This window comes from Tachypleus tridentatus, chromosome 12, assembly GCF_004210375.1.
Source record: "Tachypleus tridentatus isolate NWPU-2018 chromosome 12, ASM421037v1, whole genome shotgun sequence".
Taxonomy (NCBI): domain Eukaryota; kingdom Metazoa; phylum Arthropoda; class Merostomata; order Xiphosura; family Limulidae; genus Tachypleus; species Tachypleus tridentatus.
Window position 1 is genome coordinate 44,822,824 of NC_134836.1, and position 27,580 is coordinate 44,850,403.

General features: G+C 30.9%; 1 protein-coding gene across 6 annotated transcripts in view; it reads right to left on the reverse strand.

Moving 5' to 3' along the window:
- The window catches only part of LOC143233153 (RNA-binding protein 39-like), a 49,648-nt gene extending 28,879 nt beyond the window's left edge, over nucleotides 1-20,769 (reverse strand). For 4 of the 6 annotated variants that reach the window (XM_076469099.1, XM_076469097.1, XM_076469098.1 and 1 more), the window contains exons 1-2: nucleotides 20,629-20,769; nucleotides 3,080-3,166 (exon numbers count right to left, since the gene is read on the reverse strand). In XM_076469099.1, coding sequence (XP_076325214.1) covers nucleotides 3,080-3,161 — 82 coding nt within the window. In that variant the 5' untranslated portion in view covers nucleotides 3,162-3,166; nucleotides 20,629-20,769. The remainder of the gene's footprint in view (nucleotides 1-3,079; nucleotides 3,167-20,628) is intronic. The other 2 variants (XM_076469102.1, XM_076469100.1) reach the window with 1 other exon arrangement.
- Between the last annotated feature and the right edge of the window lie 6,811 nt (nucleotides 20,770-27,580).

The following is a 27,580-nucleotide window of genomic DNA, read 5'->3' on the forward strand; positions in this document are numbered from 1 at the left end:
ACAAAATCTTGCATGTTGCTCATACAGGAGTGGACGAGATACGTTACCATAAAACCATGTCATTCATACAAGTTAATATATCATACCAGCTTTGTTTACTACAATGCAAAAAAAAAGGGGGAGTAATGAAACAAAAACTTCACTAGCTACATCATGAAATGAACAACTCCTAATGAATAAACTCATAATACTTTTGTATTACTTCAGAATGTTAGTTACATAATACAATTGATCACATCTTAAAACGAATGAAACTAACAAGCCCAAGACTACTCTACAATAAGTAAAGAACAACCATTTTCTGATATATGGGTATTTTTCAATAAAAATATGAAATACCAAACAAATTTATCTGTAACAGTAGTTTTTCTTGCACCTTTTGTAGAAATATGACTTTTCTTGCCATCACCATAAAAATGCCCTTAAAATAAGGAAAACTAGTCATTAAATATTAAATTGGAAAATGATTTTATTTTGTGTGTCATGATTTGTTTGGCTTAATCAGTAACAATACAATCATGTTCTTTAACATACAAGTGAGAATAAAATGAGTACTACATATATATCACTAACTATCTGATAGAAAAATTTGGTTGTACAATTAAATTACATTCAAAAACATTAGAAGTGACATTAAAATAATTTCAGAATGCTTTTTTAAAGTAAAGAGAGACTCAAAATGTTGTAGTTAAAATACTCACAGTGAGTGAGTTCCTCATAATATATTAGAAAATATTTTAACACTCCTACGAAAAGTGGGGCCGAATAGGCCGCAGAGCAACTTGAAAGGTTATTAATATTAGGCTAATAAATTTGTATTTAAATGAAATTTTGATGAAATGAATCAAATGAAATGGCAATTTCATTTAAATACAAATTTATTAGCCTAATATTAATAACCTTTCAAGTTGCTCTGGGGCCTATTAGGCCCCCTTTTCTTAGGAGTGTTAAGTACATGTGCTTCTAAGTCTGTTATAAACACTACATCTAAATGATACTGATATTTTGTACAACACACATCTATTTAGATTCACAAGGATACAAACGTTTTCCTGCTCCACATAGTACTTTGGGAGTTAACAGACATGTGAATTGAGAAAGGATATCAACACATCAAGTATTTTTAAACAAATATAAAAGATAATGGACAAATGTTTACAGAGAATCAAAAATATCTAATGTATGATTAGATACCACCTAAAACCAGTAGAAAATCAAGGTTTTCACCCATCAAATGATGTATAAGTGTGTTATCAACAAATAAGCATCAATTTCAATCAGAGTACAAGCAATATTCTCAAAAGAAATTTAACAACTAGCTTGGATGAATTTGTAATGGTTTATGTCACACAGTAAGTCAAAACAAAATCGGATAATTAAGAAAATTGTCTACTTTTTGCATGTTATCATTCTGTTTTTTCATGCATTATCTAATTAAATAAAACTTTAATATAAATAAGTAGGATTTAGTGTCACTGATGGCAAAAACAAAGAAGACCTGAGTAAGTATTTCATATTTATTCATTATTTATTATTAAAAAAATAATGAAAATGTAAAATTAAGGATTTATTTATTAGATTACTTAAGGTCAGATTAGGTAAAATAAATAATAATAATATAATAATGTTTCATGAGATAAACACAAAAGGAGCTCAGACTCAGAATAGCTCCTAAATAATATAATTTGACAGCACAACACAAGCTCCATTGTTCTCCATGTGACTTACAAGTTATAATAGCATGAATAGTAGCAATCAGTTGTTCAATGAGCAATCACAAAGAAATAAAACAATAAATTTTAAATATAAATAGATGTATACTGTTACAAGCTTAAAGAACAATAAACTCATATAGTATGTTACCATTTAAAGTCATTCTAAAAATTGAAAAAATGGTAATTTAGATTTGGTGGTTATGAGGTTAGTCAAACTCACCAACCCCACATACAGTTAGGGTTGAGAAACCAACAAAATATAAAGTTCTACTAAAACAAATATTTGAAAGTATTTACTTTTAGAGATCACACAAATTAAATTTAAGATTTTTGGTATGAAGAACAGTTTTTAATCAGAACATGAAAATGACATTGCACTTGAACTTGTAACAAATTTTTATGAAACAGACTCAATAAATTCACAAAAAAAATATTTTGCAATCATACTTCATTACAAGTTTGATATTTTGTGTACAAAAGATTTGTACAGTTTACTAAAAGTTTACAAATTTAAGAATGATACACATACTGCATTAAATGTTATAATATAAATATTTAATGTTTGCAAATGTGTACACAAACTAATGAGCTTTATACCAAGCCCACTACAAGTTTAATTAACACAAATATTTCAGAACTGATATTTTGCCATTTTGTAAGAATTATCAAGTGTAATTTGCAAAGAAAAGTGAAATTTTACAATTCTATGAGATAAACTTTGTGGTTATCAGGTACAGCATGTAAATACAAAACACTCTGTCACTGAAATCCTTATTTATTAAATATTATCACATTCAAACAAAGCAAAAAACTTGTTATTTACTGAAAACAGAAACCATGTGTATTAGAAAATTATTTTGACCAAGAACAGTTACAAACACTACTGCCATACAGCCAAGCCACTTTGCATTCTGCAAGGTCAGATCCAAGGTTGCCAACAAATGTTTGTTAATTTATGTAGTTATGATTTATAGCCAAAAGTGATAACTACAACAATCAGCAAGATACAGGTATAACTGAAACGTACTGGGTATATGAAATAGATCTTCATGATCAGCAATAGAAATAATGAATATGATGATGACAGGAAGTACACATTTTAATGTTTTTTTTTGTTGTTTTTAATATTAAAATTTTGAAAATTTCACAACATAAAATGACAAAACTATATTATATTATTGGATTTTTAAAGATGAAACTAAACAAATCTAATAGCTTTGCTCTCAGATTCATGCAATTTCAGTAACAACTTCCACTGAGAAAAACCTAAGGATATCAAAGATACCCCTCCAGCCCATAAAAAGACTATGATTCATGTCTAAACATGACACAAGATTAAGTCTGAAATATTTTCCTGGCCTTACCTTTTTCACCAGGATGCCTCAATATTTGATCATATTTATCCCCAATTATACTTCTCTGTCCTTCAAATTGATCCTGCCGCATTTTGACTAAGAGAAAAAAAAAAAGGGTAAAAGACTATAAAAACAGAAGGTGCAAATATGAGAAAAAATTTCACTGTAAAATTATATACAACAGCTTTTATTAGATAACTATATCATAATCAGCTACATATTCCAATTCAGAAGTATTTCTGCTCTAAAGAGATTATCAGAAATATGATGGAAATTTAATTGAGGTTGAGAAGCATATATGAATTTTCTGAGTCTGAAACTGGACAGCGATCCAAAAATACTGCAAAATTATAGATTTTCAGGCCACATAGCCTAATTACCTTCACAATGAAACAAGATTCATTTCACTCAATACTTAGAAATGTATATAGTGTATTATGCAATCTCTACAGATACACTGGAGAACAAAGACCACACCAATAATGTCATTGGGTAATAATTTCTTTTTTTTAATAAACTAAAATATCCATACAGCCTTGCTTTTTGCCTCTATATGAAAAGCAAAGGGGAGAATACAGTAACAGAGAAAAGCATTATTATTTTACTTAGAAGCAATAATGTACTGACAACAGTGAAACTGTGCACCTTGATGGGTTACCATCCTGGTTGCTAAGAACTAACACAAAACCTGTCATTTATACAAAATTTTGATTGTGTAATATTTGTTTCCTTTGTGAGGGAAATCTCTACCTTGGATAGAAGTTCAAAAGCATTTAGAATGGTCACCCATTCTGCACAAATTTCACATTTCCTACAGGGTTTATCAAGGAATATTTTCCAAGGTCAAAATATCCACAGTAAAACATTTGATGTTAGCCCTATTCACTGCTGCAGTTTCCACTGGAAAAGGCCTTTACAGATGAGTGCAGTGAGTACCTTAGAAGCTACATTCCTTCAATAAAATGCACTTCATGCTTAGCATATAAGATGCAAGAGAAGTGTTATGGCAGAATATGTATGAAACAAAATATACACAAACATAAATAATTTTAGTGTTGAAAAAGGAGTACAGTCAACTCTACACTCACACCTTCCACAAAAACATTTGGCTGTCAATGTTTTAGACTCAATATCTGGTTTCAAAGCAGATACTAATGACTGAATGAAAGTATTACAATGTCATTCAGGCATCCCTTGTTCTGGTTTGTCCTGCAATATCAAAAAAATAATTCTTAAAACTAAGTATCCCTTTGCATAGTTTTAGTTACTTCTAGCTATGACTTATAATTTTAAGGAACATTGAAATGCTTATAAATTGTCCCATCAGGTTTATGTACATTGGTGCCAAAAACAGTACTAAATTGTAATTGGTTTTTATACACCTTCTCAGTTTTCACCACTCACCTAACATTGACAAGTTCCAAAATAAAATTACTATTTTTTGTTTTTAGTACAACAATATACATTTTTGACATAATTCTTGTATCAAAATAATTTGCTGCACCAGGAAATGTAATTTAGTTGTATAGGTTTTGTACAAGTTCACAATATTAAGTCTAAACATATAATTTTTTTAGAAATACATCAATAAAATAATTTAAAAAATTGATCTGTTATCAGCAGAAAAGTAACTCTAATGTTGTACAACTGCTACTACTACTACTGAAAAAACAAGTTCATGCTTTCATCTCATTCATGTTAAGTGAACTTTAAAAGACAAATTTTAAAACTATATAAAACACAGACAGTTATTATTAAAACACAGGTGTTTATAAGATATTTACATTAACATATGTTAGGCCTAACACTATAGCCAATGGTCAATGAAATAATTTTTATGTAGCCAGAAACAAGTCTGACACTGAAACTGCCAGAATATAGTTACTCTGACACAATTGTGCACTATATGGGTTTCTACAGTAATTCCCAAACATGATACCTAGTTCATAAAAATTGTGAATAACAAATAATATGGAAACCCTTTGTGAGAAATTAGAAGGGCATTTTTTTGAGTGATTAGACATACAGTTTGACTTAAAATTTGAAAGCATAGTATGGATGACAAAAATAAGACCATCATCTGCAATTAGAAATATAGTTTCTTCCATGTACAAGACCCCTTTTTTTTTAATGATGTGCAACCATTTGTGTGTATATGTGCTAATTAAGAAGTAAAAAACTGCCTTTTTCTATTGGCATAGAAGGGTGAAGCTTAGACATATGGTGTACTTAATACATTTCACAGGTAAAGTTCTTCCATAATCAATAATTCAAGGTCATTATATAGACGATGGTCAACAGCAATACTCTAGACCACCTTAGCCTCCATGACAGCCAACTGTGGCTGCATGACATCCTCTTGGGCACATCATGACAAATGCCACTTACTATGCACTTGTTTGCCATCTTAGCTTCATTTACTATTTTTACTACTGCTATGATGCCCAATGATAAAGATTATTTGGTTATCTTTTGCTAAGCAATTCACATTAAAATTTTTCTTTTCCCTTTCTCATTACTACAAGTTTGAAAGAAAACAGAAATCCTGTGACTTTTACTTAAAGACTAGACACAGATTTGATAAATATGGGATTATTTACATTTTGTACAAAACGCAAACTGTAGTGTAGGAGATACGATAACATTATAATCAGCATGCTAAGAACAGCAAAATACGGAAGAAATCAATAGTTACAGATCATGCCAGATAAAGCTGTTGTTAAAGCTGAGCTTTATAAAAGAGTATATTTTTCAGAAACAAGTAGTACAACAAATTACCAGGAATAAAGTAATGTTTATTGAATTTAAAACATCTATAGGTTCACAGGGGAAGATATGACCACATCAAAGCTGTTCTCATTGGTTACACTGCTACAAGAGACAAGGCTTAACAAAATTGAACATTTCCACCACACATCAAGGTACATTACCAAGAATTATCTGTTATGCATTGTTGAAGATCATATCACACATATTACATTTCTGTGGTTTACTTATTGATGTTACCAATCTATCTGGTATCTTTGATCTGTTACTTTCATTCACTGTGTAAAATACTGTAATATTGGAAAAAGAGCCACAATAATTTTTTTTGTAGATCTTCCAAGTGAATCTAATTCACCTAATGCTGTAACAATCACTAAAGTTTCAGATGTTTAAACAAGCCTGGTATTTCTCTGAAGCACTTAAGTAGTGTTTGCACCATTAGTGCTTCTGTGATGACAAGCCTAGTTGACCTTCTGAATAATAATAGTTGAAGGTGCAAGCTGTAGTCTTTTATAGTTACATTTAAAACTACTTTATCATCAAAGTACCTTAACAAACTTAGCTTCAAAATGTAGTTCATAATTCAAATGTTATTATATAACCTTTAATTTCAAAAGAAAATATTTAATCAAACTCTCTGTCTTATCTTTATCAATTGAATACTTTTGATTTTCTTGTACCCCCTATATACCCCTTTTAACTTCCTGTGGAATTTCTCCCTTATACTAACATATCCCCAAACTAAACACTAAATCTGAAGCAGCAAAGCTTTCTGATTTAAGGAAAATTACGTGTATCTATATATATGCAGTAAAACAAACACATGCCACACCCCTTCCAGAACACCCTGTTTTAAAAAATTGTCAAATTCTCTTCAATATATGCTATTGGCTTATTTGTAACCAACAGATAGCCAAAATTTTATTTTATTAACATGACATCTTTGGGGCCTAAAACTTATCCAATAAAATTCCAACACCTTAGAACTGTTTTCTTTCTCCATTTACTGTTGAAGCACATCCTAATCAGGTATGAAAACTAGCAAAGCATTTTTGGTTTAGATACAAAGTCAAATAAATTATATTAATTTTAGCTCATTCTATTTCATATGCATGGAAATATCTACTTGATTTTTTTTTTTTTCGCTAACCACAATACCATAACTTAGAATTAGGCTTAATGTTTTATTTAAGACTTCATTGCACAAGTGCAAAAGCCTGAAATGACAAAATTTCAGTTAAGTATATTTTTTATTTATTGTTATAAAAGTAACTAAATTGTAAAAATTAGAAACTTACATTAGATAACAGATTTTAAATGAAATCAAATAAACAAAGTATTCATGGTCAATGATAGCACATGCTAAGCCAAAAGAATGGTTGTGTAGTTCTTTCTACATGAGCATGCTGGTGACTATAGATTTATTGTTTAAACAAAACTGTTTCACAAAAATTATTAATGCTATAGATGAGAGGGTTTAAATATAACTTTAAAGCAATTAAACTAAAGCAAATGGTACTTTAGTTTTGGCTCTTGTATATTACAATTCCAGTCACTTAAAAAAAAACGTTTGGGAAAATATTGAAGAGAAAATAATTTATCTTTGTGGAGGTTACAAGGTCAGTCAGATGGACTGAATATAGAATAATAGGATGGAGAAAAATCCAAGTTTTAGTATGTTCTGTTAATTATTCAAATACAATTTCATCTGTAAAATGAAAAAAACATTTTTAATCTTTAGACAATCTTGAATTCATGACATCTTAAACTTAAAAATAGGCTTTTTTTAACACATGAAAACTTTTGAATAAAGCACAAAGCTACACAATGGGCTATCTGTGCTCTGCCCACCACAGGTATCAAAACCCAGTTTGTAACATTGTAAGTTCACAGACATATCGCTGAGCCACTGTGGAGCCATGAAAACTTTTATTACAAAATATTAAGTCTTCTGATTACTGACAACCTCACAAGAAATTAATCAAAATTATATCCTTTTGGAAATCTATCCAATACTTGCTGAAACTGCATTTTCCATTATCAAATGCCATTGCAAAAGATCTTTAAAAACAATCAAAAACCCTCAAGAAACAGAATAAAAATTGAGTGATAAATAGTCTGAAGGGAATACTAACAAATCACAATTTCTTAATTGAACAGCAGAGTACCATGTGGTGATTAATGAAGCAGTGAATCTCTTTCCACCTTTGAAAAAGAAAAGCCTAACTACCAAATTATCAACATAATTGAATATATGACCCTGTGTAAGAAAATGGCAGCAATGACTCAAATGTTTCAGATCCTGACTACTGTAATAGAATAAAAGCAAGAACACTAGCCTTAACTATGGTAAGAAGTCACATCTAAATCTTCATATTCTGATAAAAAATCACATTCTAATGATGAAAATATGGACCATAAAAATGATTTATATACTTTCATCCTGCACTTTATCCAGTTCTCAACAGTCCATTTGCATTTTGTCTGTGGACAGAATAAAAACTGGAATACTTTAATACATTTTATTTCCTCTGATATTAAATACATTACTACAAACTCAAATGACTTTTAAACTTTACTTAAAGTTATACCACTAATACAGATAATACACATAGCACTAGTAACCAATCCTATTATATTCCATAAATTTACAGAGAAATTTTATGGTACAAGACTAAATTTTCATGTTCATACTGCAGCATTTTAATGTTAACACTTTTTTTCTGAAAACCTATTCTGCAAGACCCCAGTAGAAAATTATAACCAAACACGTTTTATACAAGAAATCATGTTACATCAGTGTTTTCATGTCAAAATGCTGATTTCTAAAAATAATTTAATTCATTAAAACCTGTAAAACTACCCAAATTATAACTATGCACTTTGATTGCAACAACAAATATTAAAAAACTATAAAAAGTAATAGCAATAACTATATTAACTGAGGGTTACTAAAAGTCCTATTCTCATTTATACAAAATGTCAACTGCAAATGTTTCAATCATGCAACTCCCATCTAAAGACATAACATTAAAGGTAAAATAGAATTGCTAATCAATTTGCCAAAGTTCATAATAATTTTACATTAAACCAGTAAAGAGTATATTTCCCACATCAGGAACAATGAACAATAAAAAAAAAAGGAGAGAGAAAGCTTAAGTTTACATGGCTTTGTAAGATGTGCAATATAAACACCCACAAAAGCCAAAAGGTACTATATTCCACATACTATATGAGTTGCAGCTTATGGTCCTAAGGATATTTGTTATAAAGTCCACAAGTGTGGTCACCAGTAGGAAGAAAATCACTGACTTTGAGTTTGTTCTAAATCAGTGAAGTGACTTAGAACAAAGTTTAAGTATCACTGAAGAAGGATTCTGAAGCATATACAAATGACAAAAGTTCACACTGCATTGTTCATTTAGGATGTTCCACTGCCTTTTTGTTCCCAAAAGTACATTAATATAAATATTAAATATATGCAATGAAACAACTTTTCTTTCTTATTTCCTTTTAAAATCTTTCTACATCTTATAGTCCAAGAAATTCGGTATGATGTTGATGAGTTACACATTCCTCTTTACTCTCACTTCCTAGAATCAAATGAGGTATTACTTTTTCTCTCTAAGTTAGCAGCCATAGCATCTATCTTCATAATAGTTAATTAAAAAAATAATTATCCTAGATTGCTATTCCCTTGTGCATGGTTGGGGGGGGGGGCTACTGCACAATCATACATAGCTTTTCCTAATTATCATCGTTTTAAACCTGCTTTAATTTTTTCTTACATTTCTGTATAAAGCCATCAAAGCAAAATGTAAACACCATCTAATAAATACCAGACTTGTTGGCAAAACAAAACATTATGTTGTCATGAATAAAATTACCTAACTGAGCCTAACAATTTAACTTGATCTTCTTCCACAACTAATATTTTAAGCTGCAACATGCACTTTTATCTCATAGTCCATCAACTTACAAGTCTGAGATCTAACTACAGCTGTGTCCACTGAAGATTCACTCATTTCACCAATCATACTGCAATATTATAATTTAATTAGTATAAAATGATAAAGCAAGGCTTTTGAGAACAAAATTAGATCTGTAATCATGGAAGTTATTTTTCACAAACATCTTTACTTCAAGCAGTATTTCACTAAATTAATGTTTTATCACTTTGTTCTAGCATGTTCATGATTTTCACTAATCAGGAAGCCAATCCAGCTTATGCAAATAAAAAAACCAGAAAAACATTTTTTTCTTGTGTTTTAGTTTCCATTACTTGCTCAAAGCTAATTTACAGGCAATTTATGTAATACAATTATAACTGAAGTTGAGACACACTGTTTGGTAAAACTGATAAAACCATACCTAGATCAAAGTTATGAGGTTGAAATAAGTTACTTTGTTCAATTTTAATTTCCCTTCTATGCTCAAAAAAATTAAAAGAAATTCAGAAAGTTAACTTGAATGAAAAAATGATCCACTTTGGCAAGACAATATCCCTTCTTTGATCTTACCTTCAGACAAAGGAAGATCTGCTTGAATTCAGCAGGGAACATTTCTAGCTAACATGTGGTTTAAGTTTACAGCACTTCACAATTCTTTCAAGGTTATCAACACTGCAAAACTTAATCTTAGGCTCTCTAAAGTGTACTAATTGAGAACACTTAATTCCTGAGTGACTGAAGATATAAAAGCAATATTCAACTTCCTATTATATTAGCTTAGACGAAATACCAAGAAATCAAAGTTAAATGAAATGAGAATTTAAATTATAATGTATATGAAAATATTAATTTTATTAAATACATTTATATTAATTGCTTTAATTTTTTTCTTTAATATACAACAAGAGTTTGAAGAGTTTAAATATGATGGTTGGTAGTAAAAGGGTTAATTAAATTAAATATTTTTTTAGTTTTCTATGGACCTGCATTTTTTTTCATTGGACCAGTACCAGATCACAGACCACAGTTTGGGAAACAATGGTTTAAGAAAATATTTCAAATTATATTTAGTTTGACTAATATTTTTTACTGCCAAATTTGATATATACCTTTTTTCTCTAAAATGTCTTTTAATCTTTGGTACTAGGAAGTATTGTTTTTAATTTTGTTAAATGTTTCAAGCTTTTCCAGATGAGTCACAGATCAAAGGCCATGTCATCATGTTTGTTGACTTGCATTCACAAATTTATTGAACTCCAATTTAACAGATTTATGTCAGTATTTGTTATCAAACTAGATTAAATTTAAATTTTCATATTATTCATTGTTGAACTTAATTTGAAAGTAAATATTAAAAAAGCACACCTAAATAATTTTTGTGTGTCCAGTGACATGCTGAGCATAGCAGTGGTTCAAATTAGTTGTCTGTGGTTTCAAAATGTTTGTAGATTTATATGAATTAGGAACTCAAATTAATGATATCAACAAGCTAGAATATAAAATAAGAACCTTCTTTCTTTTCTATTTGCTAAAACAAGATGTACTGAATTAAACACAGTAGCCCCACTCTTCCCTTTCAATTTTTGAAACAATCCCTTATATACACTTCTATATATGACATGAATAATCAATCGAAAGCTCAGAATATTCCTTTGGTTGTTTTCAAAGCAATTCTTCGTTTGAGACAAACCCTTGTGGTAGTAAGTTGTGTCTTTAGCCTGTTTGAAATTTCATTTTTTAAGGTTCAAATACAGCTGAGTTACTAAACTTTATAAATTATAATGGAATTGTATGGTATCAAGAGGGTGATTTATGGTTTCTTTTGGTACCTCAAGTGTATATATAAAACCTGAAAAAATTTTGTTCCACATCTGCCACATGCAAAATTTCTTAAGGCATAGTAAGCTACTACAAGCTGCAACTGAGTACAAAGGCCGTAACTTGAAGAGATAGTTGTTTGCTTTTCATCTTCATCTGCTGTTTTATATTTTACGAAAAACATGTTTATGAACTTATTTGTAAAGAGTAATAATCTACATATATAATAAATAACTGGAATGTGGTTGTATTTTACAAAATACTAGTCCACTAAAATATAGCCAAGACAGGTAGGTCACTTTGTAAAGACTGAAGGGTCAATTTTATATTAATGGATACAATAACACGAATACACACATGCCACATCACTAACTTCTGTATTAGTCAGGCACAAGTGGAAGGTCAATACAGGAAAAATAATTTATACATGTGCAATATTATGAGATTTAAGTTATTTAGTCTAAACATTTATGTATTTGTGTTATAATCTGTGTTCATTCTATTACTTTTACATGGATATGAGATTAATCAACAGAATCCATATACATATTTGTTAGTGAAAATGACAATTTTTTTCCTTAAGAAACATTGGATAACTATCTGAACATTATGAAGATTTTGTATGTGAAATTTGAGAACTTTCTAATGCTTAAAAGTATTTTTAATTTTATAATCAAAATTACCTTGCATACAGGATAGGAAACATGCAAAGACAGAAAGACATGATTTCAGAAATCTTAAGCCTTAATAAAAAAAAAAAAATTAATATCTTGCATATGAAAGCATTGTAATGTTTACTCATAACTTGCAAATTTCATAAACACATACATACTAACAGGAAAATTGTAACATGAAAACTATAACAAGCACAAAATGCTTAAGTGTTCAGTCCCAGGGTTTAGCCCCATAGTGAACAAATTAAAAATAGGAATAAAATTATTTTTTTTAAACATTAGCAATTTGGCTAGTTACACCTCACATATATGGTGATATTACTATACTGTTCATTTTATTATCATAGACTGTTTAGTCTAGTACATCACTTAATAAAAATTGAATTGTACTTTTGTTGCATTATATGTTCTGAGAGATCAACATTAAACTTATAATCTGCAATGCTGTTTACATAATTCATCTTCCAAGTTAGTAGCATCACAACAAATTTTAAATGCTGTCTACACAGATGCAAAAAGCTACTGTTTTGGAAAAATGGACGACATGAAAAAAGCATTTTTAAGAGCAACATGCTTGAAACTATCCACAAAAAGATCACACAGGAGTGAAGAAAGACAAGTATTCTTCTCATAATACTTAACTTTATAAAAAAAAAATTCAACACACACACAACAGCTTAAACTAGTAATGTCAACTATTTCGTGTAGAAATGGAAGTTTAAACTAATGTTATAAAAACAATTAACAATCTTCCACTGAGACTTTAATAAACAATAAAACTATGTCAAAAATGATATAAACTTATAAGAATTAAGTTTAATGTTTTTAATTTTCTCAAAAAATTAAATACAATTTTTAACAGTATATTTGTTTTTACTACTCAAATGCAAAAAATGTTGAGCAGTGTACTCGCAACATGTTGTGAAAGGGTGTCTATACTAGATACAATAGATTTAAAACTATTGTTTAACTTATAAACCTTGTGTAAAGCATATAAACAGAGTAGACAAAGATTAGAAACTTTTCTATTCATGTGACAAAGTTATAAACTGATCAACATGTTAGGTTATTAAACTGTATTGTAGGATCTTTCTACAGGAAACATGCAAGCTATCATTTAACAGATACACATTTGAAATGCAATCACATTTGTTCAACACCACTATGCACCCTCCTTTGTCTGCTTGTATAACAATATTATTATTCTGATTTGAGGACCAGGAAAACTAAATGTAAAAAGAATAAGAGGGAGAGAAACATTTATCATAAGAAATGAGTATAGCAATGAGTGATGCTAAAAGTATAATAAATAAAATAGATGACTTTAAAGCACTGATAGGAATGGAGGATTCAGATGTAATGGGTCTAACTGAAATATGGTAAAATGCACATTTCTGATGACAGAAGTTTCTTTGAAATACAAGGTTACAAGCTATTCAATAGGGATAACTACTAAAGATGGGAGAGGAGACACTTTATATATATATATAATGTGAGAGTTGTATCCTGTTGAAATTGAAGATGTAAAAGATGACTGCAAGGAGAATGAATCCACTTATGTTTATATTAGTGAATAAAAGGAAAAGGTTTTCATGGAAATTTGTTATACACCACCAAATCATACTGATTAAGTAAGAAACTTCACAGTGAGATTAAGATTTCAGGTGTTAATGAAGTCATAATTATGGATGGTTTTAATTTGAGATATACAGCATGGGAAATGCTAGAGTCTAGCCATGAAGTAGAAAGGTTTTTGGAAATTGTTCAGAATGGCTTTCCTCACCAATTAGTCAAAGAAACTATCAAAAACAATGTTATTTTTGATTTACTGTTTACTTCAAATGCATAAATGATTCAGAAGGTGGAAATTTGGGAACTTCTGGGTACACATGATCATTGCTCTTTTTAGTTAAATGCTTTGTGCATAGTGAAAAAATATTTTGGTTACAAATTTCAAAAAAGCAAATTTTGAAGAGATGCAACATGAATTATAAGTTATGAATTGGGCAGTTGCTTGATTTGAAGGCACTGATCAGATATGCAAAACATTTGAAGATAAATTTTTCAATATTCAAGATATACATACTCCTTATAGAATGGGCAGCTACAAGTTAAAAACAAGAATGGGTAAAAAAAGTTTGAGGTAAAATTAAAGAAAAGCATCATACTTTAAGAAATTTAAATTGGCTGGTATGAAAGGAGACTTAAATGATTTTAGTCTGTCAAGAAAGTTGGTGAAATAGGAAATTAGAACACAAAAAAGGATATATGAGAAACAATTAGCTGAATAAAAAATTAACATATTTTTTAAATATTAAAGATAAACAAATTCCTGAAATAGGGACAGGAAGGACCCTTGATGGATGATAATAAGCTGGTATCTGATGATTACAAGATGGCTGGATTATTATATTTTGTTCTTTCTTCAGTTTTTACTAATTAAGATTTATGGAGCACTGCATATCTTGAACAATTGTCAAATGGAAACAAGATGACTGCATTTAATTCTGGGCTTTAAAAAAAAAATAGGAAATTTAAAAAACAATAAGGTTCCTTGGCCAGATAGAATGTCCATGATGTTTTTGAAGGAGGTTAAAGATCAGATGTGCAAGCCACTTGATGCTATTTTTTGTCAGTCCTTGAATAGTGGACAGGTACCAGAGGTTTGCAGTTGGCTGATGTAGCTCCTCTTTTTACATGAGATGATGAAAAAGTGTACCAGTAATTAGACTCTTAAACCTTTTCCACAACTGATGTAAGATTATGGAAAGTCTTTTAAAAGATGCTTTGCAAAGTCATTTAACAAAGTTTAGAATTTTAATAGATAGTCAAAATTGTTTCACTAGGGAAAAATATTTCCTTACAAATGTTCTGAAATTCTTTGAAAAGGTTACTGCTTACTCATGTTGATGAAAGTAAGAGTATAGATTTGGTATATGTGGATTTTCAGAAAGCAGCTGACAAGGTGCCACATAAAACTGTAGTAAAAAAAAAAAAAAAGTTACCTCTACAGGTGTAAGAATACAAGTTGGCAAATTTGATAAAAGAGTGGATGGATAGAAGAAAGCAGATGGTTGTTACAAATAGAGCTCAGTCAAAATGGGTTAATATCACAAGCTGGATACCTTTATTCTATTTAATTTACATCAGTAACAGATGAAGAAATAGGCAATAAAATAACTTACATTTGCAGATAGAAATGAAATAAAAACCTTATAACCAAAGCACTTTTTCTTGAGGAGCAAATGACATTAAGATCTTGGGTGTTGCTACCTGTGAAGTGGGTGCTGCTATTTACAAAAGGATTCAGATAATTTAGAAAATGGGCAAATAAATGGCAAATTTTAATTATAATGAAAACAAGATAATACACCCGAGTTATCATAATTTGAATTATAATTTAGTCGAGAATAACCTTAAGAGTTATGAAGGAAAGATCTTGGTGTAATAGTTATCAATCTCTAAAACCATCCAAGCAGTGCAATGTTGATAGTGGTAGAGCAAATGGCATTTTAATTTATATCTACTTAAATACTGAATGCAAGTCTAAAGAAATTATACAACTTCATTGTAATGATCGCTAATTTGGCCACAGTTGGAATATTTTGTTTAATCTTCAGCTCCTTACCTTAGGAAAGACACTGAAGTGTTGGAAAGGATTCAGAGAAAGGTTACTAAGAATAATGCCCAGGATAGAAGGCGTGTCACATGAGGAGAGACCAATATCTTTCAAATCTTCTTTTGAAAAAAAGGAGGGGAATATGATTGAGGTGTTTAAGATTGTAAAGAGAACTGATAATTTTGATGCATTATCTTTTCTTTTTTCATATTTAACAGTGAGAATAATAGAACTAGGAGACACAAATAAATTTTGACAGAGTAGAAGTTATCTTCATCTATGAAAGTTCCATTTTTTAACTTGGTTGTTGGACTTTGTAATGCATTAGCTTCAGATGTTGTACAGGCTCCAAATGCGAGTTTAAGAAAAACCTTGAGAAGTTCATGAATGAAAAAAGATGGGTTTAAGACTTACTTTTTAATTAGCTTAGTTCAGAGAATGGAGAAGCTGAGATGGCTAACTGGTTACATGTTGCACCAAAGAATTAACTTGAGAAAAGTATCAATGTGCTACAGTTATGGACCATTATGCATATTTACAAATCATCAGAAGGCTAAAATGCCAATGGTTTTATCTGTGTAAATAAACAAGCATCATTCTTATTTTCAATTTATAAGCTCATTAATTGAATGTGAATTTTATACAGGCCATGTATTTGAACAAAAAAATTGAGTATTATTTCCATAATGTTGCATGTAACACCCATAACATCACTTCATATTTCAGTGAAATAAATGTACACAAATCAGTCACAAATAAAATGTTTTTATTTACTGCTTCCATTTTCAACAACAAAAATGTGCAAAACATTGAGAGTGGAGGAAGGTTGAAAATATTCACATTTTTGATGTGATCGTAATGGTTGTATATGTAGTTTACAATGGTTAGTTTGAAGTGAAGCAATCCTACACACACAGTTACAATCTGACAGTGTCATCTTTCTCTTGATGGTCTTCTTCCTGATTCTAATCTACACCGAGTATAATGGGATCAATAGTTTTCTAACATGTACTCCTATTGAGTGTAATCTAAATTAAATTTACAAACTGCTTAACCAACTATACCTAACAAAAAAAAAACATCTTTGTACAAGTTTGTTGCAGTTGACTCCTCCTTCCAAGCTGAATGAAAAAATATATTCTGCACCAGTAGCACAAATTTTCACTAATATTATAGCAGTGTTACCAAACTCATACTGGGAATAAGTTTATGACCAAGCTGTTAAAGATAATCATTCAATGTAAAATTCAGTGCAATCAATAATGCATGGAACAAGTACAAATTTTCAAAAACTACAATTTATTTTTAATGTTATTTTCCTTATAGACCAAACTACTATCAGCTCCAATAACAGAATACTTAACTAGCTACCAAACATAATGCCTAAACACTGCTTTAAAATCTGAACCAATTTACCAAATTTTCCTTTATGAGAACACACTGAAACTTCACAAGTATAAGCCAATAACTGATAATCAAAAGTCTTTATTTCAGACCTCTGAAGTATCATCATATATAACAAAAGTGCATCAATTCTGATATAAACATCTTTATATTATGTAATTCAAAGTTAAAATAAATTTATATTCCAGTTTGAATAGTAATAAGAACAAACAATAGTATGCTGTTTTTTTTATTTCTGCTCCAATTTTGTGTATCAACATTTTTTTACATTTTCAGCACTTCCTCAATTTCCATTATGCACTTCTATATCTTGTTTTTAATCTTTTATACATGTTACTTTATTTTCACACCTGCATTGCAAAACTTAAAAATGAGAAAAAAAAACAGAAGGTATGCAACATGGATGTTTTGAATCTTTTGACATAGTTTTCCTATAAAAAAAAAATTAAACAAATTAATCCAAATCATAACCTTAAATCTTTAGAATAATTATACGAATTTTATCTTAACAAACAGTATCACTCAGTATGAACCAAATTTGATAAAACTTCACAACATAGCTAAGTATTTTCATTATACTCAAATAAAGGTAGATGATGCAAATTTAGATATTTCGGTTACATTTTAGCACCTATATCAAAAATATTCTTCATACAACTATAAGCAAAAGTGTATGATCCATTTATAAATGCTGAAACATACTCCAGTACAACAGTTATTAGTTTCTGTCTGTCTCTTATTTGCTTCTTCTAACTAAATTTAGTCATGTGAAAGTGATAGCACATTGGCTATACTTAACTTTATTTTGAACATAATAGCCTATTTCAGTCATAAAGGATGTTCAATTTAAAACATCCTTTAAAATAGTTTTAGCTTCAAAATAAGACATTTTTGCAATAACTTTTAAGTGTGTATCTTTCATATGATTAATACTGAAAACTTCAGTTGAAGCTAAAACTATTTTAATATATACATATGTATACATATTTATGTATCTAATAAACATTACCCTACCTTCAAGTTAAAACGAAATGATACAGAAACAATGACAGAAACCTACCTTCCACCATCCTTATTTACAACAGTTGGAACCAATTTTTCTCTCCTATCAGAAACAGTCTGATAAATAATTTTGCTAATAACTAATGATATTTACTGATCCCACCTTTCACCACAAACTCAAGGCAACGAGATCAAGGCACTGTTTTGTTTTTTGCAACTGAACTGAAATTGCATAGAACACACACAAATGCAAAATTTACAAACATAAACTAAAGCATAAGAAATAAGTTTGAAATACACCTCTTATGTATGCCTTGTGTTACTTGGAAGTTAAGCGAGTGGTAGAGATGTCTCTGTACTACTGGTGGGGTTAGCTCTACTTACTAGTAGAGATGAAGTATATCCGAATTATGCAATTTTTTGTAAAATGTGCATCAACCCAATGCAAAGAATTTCTTACAAGATTACAAGGAATACTAAAATACAAACACAGCACATCCCTAACAAAAACTTAAATATATACATCCAAATTGGCTAAGAAGCAAGATACAAAACACTTCAATATTAAATATTACATTATTATACATGTAACTCTCACACAAGACTTCTTGCAATGACATAAAAACACACTGAACCAGTATTACTGCAAATGCATAAAAAGTATCAAAATCAGCAACACAACGAGTTCTCAAAATGAAGTACAATGTTGTTCTTAAATTTAATAATAATTTGTTTGAAAACAGACGAGATAATAATAGCTGAATAAATTATTCTACAACTAAAATTACATTATAGAGCACTTCAAAGCATTGCTCTTTTAATATGACAAACTAGAGATTCTGTGTCCATTAATATCAATTTGTCTTGAATTTTTGCACAAAGCTACATGAGGGCTATCTGCACTATCTGTCCCAACTTTAGCAGTGTAAGACTAGGGGGTAGGCAGCTAGTCTTCTTCACCCACTGGTAACTGTTGCTACTATTTCACCAACAGATAGTGGGATTGACTGTTATATTATAGTGCCCCCACATCTGAAACAGCGTGCATGTTTGGGGTGACAGAGATACGAACCCACAACCCTCAGATTATGAGTAGAGCACTTTAACCACCTGACCAGGCCAGGCCTAACTAATATTGGTAAGAATATATTAAATATGGTGTGTTTTGTACTGTTTACTAACAATATTAAAATGTCATTTTCAATAATCTGCTACCAAAATTATAAAATATGTTGTTTTACAACACCAACATGGCAATGTTTTCAATTTCTTTTCTACTGTTTTATAGGTTATGACTAACTTCCATTTTACTAAATTGGTTTCTTCAGACATTGCAGTCTCATTTACTTTAACACACACACAGTCCATGTATGACTTTATGACCAGCTTTGTACTTGATTTTCAGAATTTATTTCATGTATAATTTATATTAGGTAAAGCAGTTATTTGAAATGTCTGCAACATGGCAAAAACATAGTCAACTCATATGCAAGTTTTTTTTCTGCATTTGGGATTAATTATCTAAAATTATTTTTCCAGTGGTCCACTGAATAACTTTGTACATGACATATCTAGAGCTGCCATACTTATCACGAATATCAGCTCTGCTCCTAGTAGTAGAAGTACTGTATTTTACAAATTACAGATTTAGCCTTTACTTTAGGCACTGACGTTTTATTTTACAGCACAAAGCAACTAGGCTATCTCTGATACTTTAGGCATAAGCTATGTCAAACATGCCGAGAGAGAATACCATTTAATAAATGTGTTAAGCACCAACTCTTTACAAACGGTACGAAACTTGGCAAAAAGAAAAAAAAAAAAATGCCTATAAGTTATATTATCAACACCACAGATGAATACTTATAATAGTAATAGTACTAATACTAGTAACACAGGTCCACTAAATCCGACTTAAATGTTAAAACTTTTTAGATGTACTTGTGTAGCTTAACAAAATACGTTTTACTAATGACTTTTAGTCTATAAACTTTATGTATACTGTTGTGCAAGAATCCCAAATTATACCATTACAAACAATAAGAATGGAGTAATTTAAGTACGGCCCTGTACTCTACTAAAAACGTCTTATACAAATTAGGCTTAATTAACTAGATGCAACTAAACATTGAACTTCTCTTGGTTTAACCTGAGATTAAGTCCAACCTAATTTATAATTGGTCCAAATACTGAACTAGTCTTAACTCAAAAAAATGAAACAACCAATTCCCACCAAATTCGCTAAACTAGTTACGTTATGCCATGATATTTTACATCAATATTGTTATGGTTAATCACATTTTATTGTATCTAATTTGTTCCTACCAGTTTCCAAATTCACGAGTGTCGAAGATGCACAAAATAAAGTCTTGTTTTCTTAAGCTGTAATCTTGGTTACACACACAAACCTTCCTTTTTCTTCCACTCCTCACTAATATTCTAGAACGTTCAGCAAGTAACAACAGCCAGGGGCCTTTGTAGAATGATACGGGGTTTACAAAAGTGAAAACAAAACACTCTGTCGTGTAGCGCCTATAGAACTCTCTTACACTCTCGGTACCTGTAACATCACCAACGGATTATATTCTATATTAATATACACAATATCGGTAATGTCACCGGTTCGCAAGTATAACGAGATAAGACTAAAACGTAATGTGTATATCTGACAAAAACATCAGAACAAAGAGATTGGAAAATACCCAAAAGTAAATCTGCACATGTTTTATGCGATCTTTATAACAACAGAACAAAACAAAAAACAGGCACAACATTTATGTTATCATCGATGATGAGATCAATTATTATACATTTATCACATCAAATGATAAAATGTGGTTTGTTTCTTGTTAACCGCAAATTTATGCATTGGGCATGTGTGCGCTTTCCACCACGGGTTTCGAAACCTTACTTTTAACGCTGTTACTATGCGCACTTACTACGGAGCCACTGAGGACATTTTATAACGTATTGTATGTTATAAACCAATGAAGAACTGTTTTTATTAGAATTTGACGTGGAGTAATGTAGGTATCAGCTTTCATACCCTTAAACGTAATTTTAATGACACACATAAAGATATTCGTAAATAATAAGAAGTGCTTTGTCGGGGAAGACACAAACACTCAAGTGTATATAAAATCAAGCTCAGATTCAGCGTAATGGAACAACTTCAAATTTATATTGATACAAATTTCAACACTTTCACGAATGCTTTTTATTTCACTTTTTCCAGGATATAACGTTGTTGTTGTTTGTTATTAAGCACAGAGCTACATAAAGGGCTATCTTGGCACTGCCAACCACGGGTATCGAAGCCCATATTTTATTATTATAAGCCCGCAGACATACCGCTGTGTCACATAGGGGTTATAGGATCTAAACGATACTTTAGATTGCAAGGCATTGAGTATTTACATGCTACTGAAGTGAGTTTAGAAGGACAGTAAAAATTAAAACAGTTTCCAATGTCAGTACTTAAGATATATTAAGTGTCCAATGTCGAAATTGGATAAAAATAAGAATTATTATTTTTCTCATAGCAAAGCCACATTGAGCTTTGTGCTGTGTCCACTGAATGGAATCAAGATCCTGATTTTAGCGTTGTAAATTCGTAGACTTACGGCTGTCCCAGTGGGACAAAAAATAAAGGTTTTGTACCAGGTGGAAAAAAAAAAAGAGTAAAATGTCACATGTCAGTTTTTAAGAGAAAAAAAAACAAAATTAGTTATAGATTTCAAGTTAACAATTTGTTTTAAAGAGCAGAGAAGCGGTGCTAAAATACGACAGAAAATATCACTTAATATAATCGACATTTGGCAAATTTTATTTATTATCATTGTTTTTGTTTGTGTTGAATTTCGCGAAAAGCTACTGGACGGCTATCTGCGCTAGCCGTCCATAGTTTAGCAGTGTGAGACAAGAGGAAAGGTAGCTAGACATCACCACTCACTTTCAACTCTTGGGTTACTCTTTTACCAATGAATAGTGAGATTGACCGTCACATTATAACGCCCCCACGGCTGAAAGGGGGAATATATTTGGTGTGATGGGAATTTGAACCCACCACCCTCAGATTACGTGTCGAGTACCTTAACCACCTGGTTATGCCGGCCATTTATTATCAAGTTCTCAAGAACAAATAAATACTTAATTCTTGAATGAGGGAATCATCTTTATACTTTCCTAACTATTTGTTTATTATTTCGCTGATAAAATTTTACATTATCAAGCAATGTTCATAAGTTACTAATAATGCTGAAAAAACTCATTTTTCAAACAAACATTGATCAGCACTTTACTAGTGAATTTAATATATCATGTTATAAAAATAAGTCGCATGCCAGTTTATTTTTCTGTTGCTGTGACGCTCTCTGATATGGGACATTAGGGAAAATGTCAGTCAGGAGATAAAACTTGGAATGTCGAATTGTCGCCCTATAAGAGAGTCCTTAGTCACAGTTATGATCGTGTCGATTTTTACCCGTGTTGACTGATGTTCAAACAAAGAAACTTATGCGACACATGATTTGATCAGCCAGATCGAAGACGTCACTTCAGAAATAATCCTTTCTAATTTACAACTGTTGACATCAGAAACAAACAAGTATTAAAAATTACAATGAAATGTGTTTTTTTTTCTCGACATCTGTGTTGAGTCACATAGAAATGGTTGTGGAGATTATGGTCTATTCCAAAGCATAAATCTTCTGGTGATACAAAGGTAAGTTTGAAATTTCATAACACTTAAATCCAGTTTAGACATAAACAGTGTAGAAAGTAGAATACGTTATTGCGTAGAAGGTTTGTTTTTACCTATAAACAAAACTGGCCCGGCATGGCCAGATGCTTAAGGCACTGAACTCGTAATCCGAGGGTCACGGGTTCGAATCCCCGTCACACCAAACATGCTCGCCCTTACAGCCGTGGGGGCGTTATAATGTTACGGTCAATCCCACTATTCGTTAGTGAAACAGTTGCCCAAAAATTGGCGGTGGGTGGTGATGACTAGCTGCCTTCTCTCTAGTCTTAAACTGCTTAATTAGGGACGGCTAACGCAGATAGCACTCGTGTAGCTTTGCGCGAAATTTAAACCTAGTCAAACCATAAGCAAAACTAAAAATTTATGAGAAAAGGGGAATTTGGAAAATAAACTTAAAATATTTGTATGATTTTATAAGGAAGAAAAAGTTTCGAGTTTCTAACGAAAGAAATCACCACCAAAAACTTTAAAAGTACACATATTTGAAAGTTTTTTAAAATATTGATAAACTAAACAATTTCTAAACTAAGTAAGAAATAAAAATGTAGTACCTCCGAACATACTCTCTCTTCCTTTATTTCAAGCCATCATAAATCGTCCCTCGCCCCACATTTTAAATAACAGAATTTACATAAAACACATGGATCCAACATTTTTTATAATATGTTATTCATTGCGTCTGGCAAAACCGCTTACAGAAAACGACATTCAGACAACGAAAGTGTGGTATACAATATTAGTCAACTAGGGCATCTCATGAGCTCTCTATTAAGAAATATTAAAATAACGCAGCGCATACTGAATAGAAAAGAACAGTAATATTTTCTATAGCTAGGTCAGGTAATGAATGGCTCAGGGACACATCTCTTGTTCTCCAATGAAAGTTATCACCTGTCATGCAGATGGTTCATGCATCTTAATAAGAATTACATTTTTGTATTTTTTATATAAAGCCATATTTTCTCAGTGAAGATAAAAGTTAATAAGAATAAAATAAATGATAGCAAGCTATCCTAAGGTTTTGGTTTGATTTGTTTTGAATTTCGCGCAAAGATACACGAGGGCTATCTGAGCTAGCCATTCCTAATTTTGCAGTGTAAAACTAGAGGGAAGGCTAGTCATCACCGTCTCCACCGCCAACTCTTGGGCTACTCTTTTACCAACGAATAGTGGGATTGACCGTCACATTATACGCCACATGGCTGAAAGGACGAGCATGTTTGGTGGGACGGAGATTCGAACCCGCGACGAGTAGCTTTTCGTGAAATTCAAAACAAACCAAACCCCTCTATAGACAGAGTGAATATCTTATTGTGGCTTTACTACAAGGAAACCATACAAATTTTGCGCTAAAAAGTAATAGCAACTTTTAGTTGGACACAGTTTTAAACAGATTGTAACCTCGGAAGAAAATGAAATTTCTCCACAATACATTTATTATCCTGGCCAAAGATATATCAGTTTTTACTGCTTGCCAAATGCTAGGCGCAAGCAGTTTTCCACAACAGTAAATATACAGATAACCTTTAGCATTGTATTGACTACAGAACTACAAGGTCAAATGTGGGTATAACAACAAAAAAGTGTTTTTTATTTCCCGTAAAAAGAAAATTAAATTATTCTTACTCACGCTGTTTATAACAGAAATTAATCTGATTTTTGAAAATGAGGTTTTAGTGTTGTTATTGTTTAATCGCATAGCTACATAACGATCTATTTACGCTCTATCCAACATCCAGCTTGGCGAATCAAATTCAAGATTATAGATTTTTATGCCTGTAGAATTACCGCTGATCCACCTGGTGACAAGGTTTTATCATCATCATTATTACTTCTATTTTATTTTATGAACATAAAATTGGAGAAATGTTGAAGTATATGACAATAAATATTATTCTGTTTTTTTCAAGTTAAACTGATTTCCTCAAAGAATATTAGGTGAGTCCACTTTATAATGATAAGATCACATAATAAATTACGAAATTATGCTGAATTTCTAAACTGGCTGAGTTTACAGCTTTGAAATAAAGAGACTAGACACGATGTGCACTACAAAATGAAATCAGTGTTATTCATTTAAAGGCACAAAAATAATGTACATACTTATGGGTTTTATGCATGCTTTTATGCAACTCAAACAGGTGTCTTTTATTAGACTTGTGAATTGATTAACACATTTTTCCCTCAAGATTTATTACATCAGTAAACTCACTTAAGATTTTGGGTAGTGACGTTTGAGTCTAAAATTTTTCTCAAACAGGAAATGATGGATTTGCTCACAGTGATTAACGTTTCTACGTTACTGGCCGCTCTCATTTAACATCGGGAAGACCATAATTTTCATATGTCATCTGCTCTGCCATTGTAGAATACTTTGGTCATTTAACTTTTTGTACAATGTACAGTGTTACGTCAATATCCTACAGGTAGAAGAGATATTATTTTTAAAGTTTTTTAGAATAGAAACCATTTGTAGAAATATGACAAACAATTCCAAATAAATCTAGAAAAAACATTTATTTGAAGTTTGTTGTCTTCATCGCAAAAAGATGTTATTATTTTTAGACCACCTATCCAAGCAAAAATTGTATAGATTCTTAATGAGCGATAAATTTTGTAATTTTTCTTATCAAAAAAGAAGACAGAAAGTGCTATTTATATCTACATACCACACAAATTGGAACATTGCAAGAAATCATTCATTCATATAATATTGAATTCGTGAATAAACTGCACCAAGAATATAAACGTCAACACAAAATATATAAGAATAAAAAATGCAGATCCTATAGAATTTTTAACACTTAGTTTATTGCTTTCCTCGATATTAAAAGTGTGTTTTGTGTGTTAAGTTTATATTGCTGTTGATTTATTTTGTGTTATTGTGAGGGGTTTACTTTCGCATTTTAACTTATTTTCTTCTCGTTAGGTGTTCTTCTATTACGACTTTTTGTGTAAACATGCATATGTTTCAGCTGGTTTTGGTTTGGTTTCTTTTTAATTTCACGCAAAGCTACTCGAGGGCTATCTTCACTAGCCTTTCCTAATTTAACAGTGTAAGACTAAAAGGAAGGCAGCTAGTCATCACCACCCATTACAAACTCTTGGACTACTCTTTCACCGACGAATAGTGGGATTGATTAAAACATTATAACGCCTCCACGCCATGTTTGGTATGACGGAGTCGAACTCGCGTCCCTCGGATTACGAGTCGAGTGCTTTAACCACCTGATCATGCCGGACCCGATAGAGGGGAATCGAAGCTCTGATTTTAGCGTTCTAAATCTGAAGACTTGCAGCTGTTCCAGCAGGATACTAACTCAAAGCTCCATAAATGACTATTTGCTTTCTGTTCATTGCGGGATATCAAGCTCCGGATTTTAGTGTTGTAAGTCCGTAAAATTACCGTTGACACACAAGGGGGGGCTTTACGTAACGTAATTTGTATTAATTGGATGTTTGTTTTATTTAGGGCACGAACAGTTTATAAACATGTATTTATATTTTAAACACAATAAATAACGTTGGTTCACAAGTAGAAGTGTTAATATTATTATTAACCAAAATGATTAATCATGCTTCATAATAATGATATTAAAAGATGTTTGTGTTCTTGTTTTACGATTAAATCATTAAAGCTCTAACAAAGAATATTTGAGCATTCCATATCATTTAGTCAGTGATAAAAGTACATGACCTTGTAGTTACGTCAAAACTAGAAAACGCTGAGCTGGAGTTTTGTTTGATATATCCTTAAATCTTTAACAAGCAGAAATGTTCACATTTGATCACTAAAATATTTATTTTAACCACTAGAGGGAAGCACACACTCAGATTTCACAAGTGAATATATACACATTTATTTAATTTGCTCACTAGATTATTACAGAATATTATTTGTTTTCCTTAAAGCAGTTATAAACTGCGTCACCTGAATCTTAATAATTAATTATTTTAAATAATATATGAAGATTGTTGATTATCTGAGTTAACTGTCCCCAATGTAGAAGGAATAGACTAAAGAGAAGGGTAGAGTCAACGCGTTACCTACCTCCAACTTTTGGGGTCTCTTTTATCACTAAAAATTGGGATTGATTGGACATAATAACGCTCCAACGGCTGAATGGATGAGCATGTTAGGTGAAAGAATTCAAACCCACAACCCACAGACTATAATTCGATCGTCCTAACCACAAGGCCATTTTGTAGTAGTTTTTACGTAAGCATCAAAATAAACTATTTTCTTAAAAGAATTTGATAAAACACGTAGGTTTAAAACAAATTTAGTTCAGTAAGAGCACATTTTAACAGTCAACTGATTGCTTCAAAATATTTTTTTGTGAACTTCTAAATAAATCTATACTGACCAATATATCAAAAGTCTAAGAGAATATAAGACAGGGAACCTTATTTTACTTGCGTTCAAATTTTGGAAGTTATTAGGAATTAAACTAACGTTGGGACAGTTGTTGCATCATCATATAGCAGAACAAAAGGAAATGAGATGTGATTCAC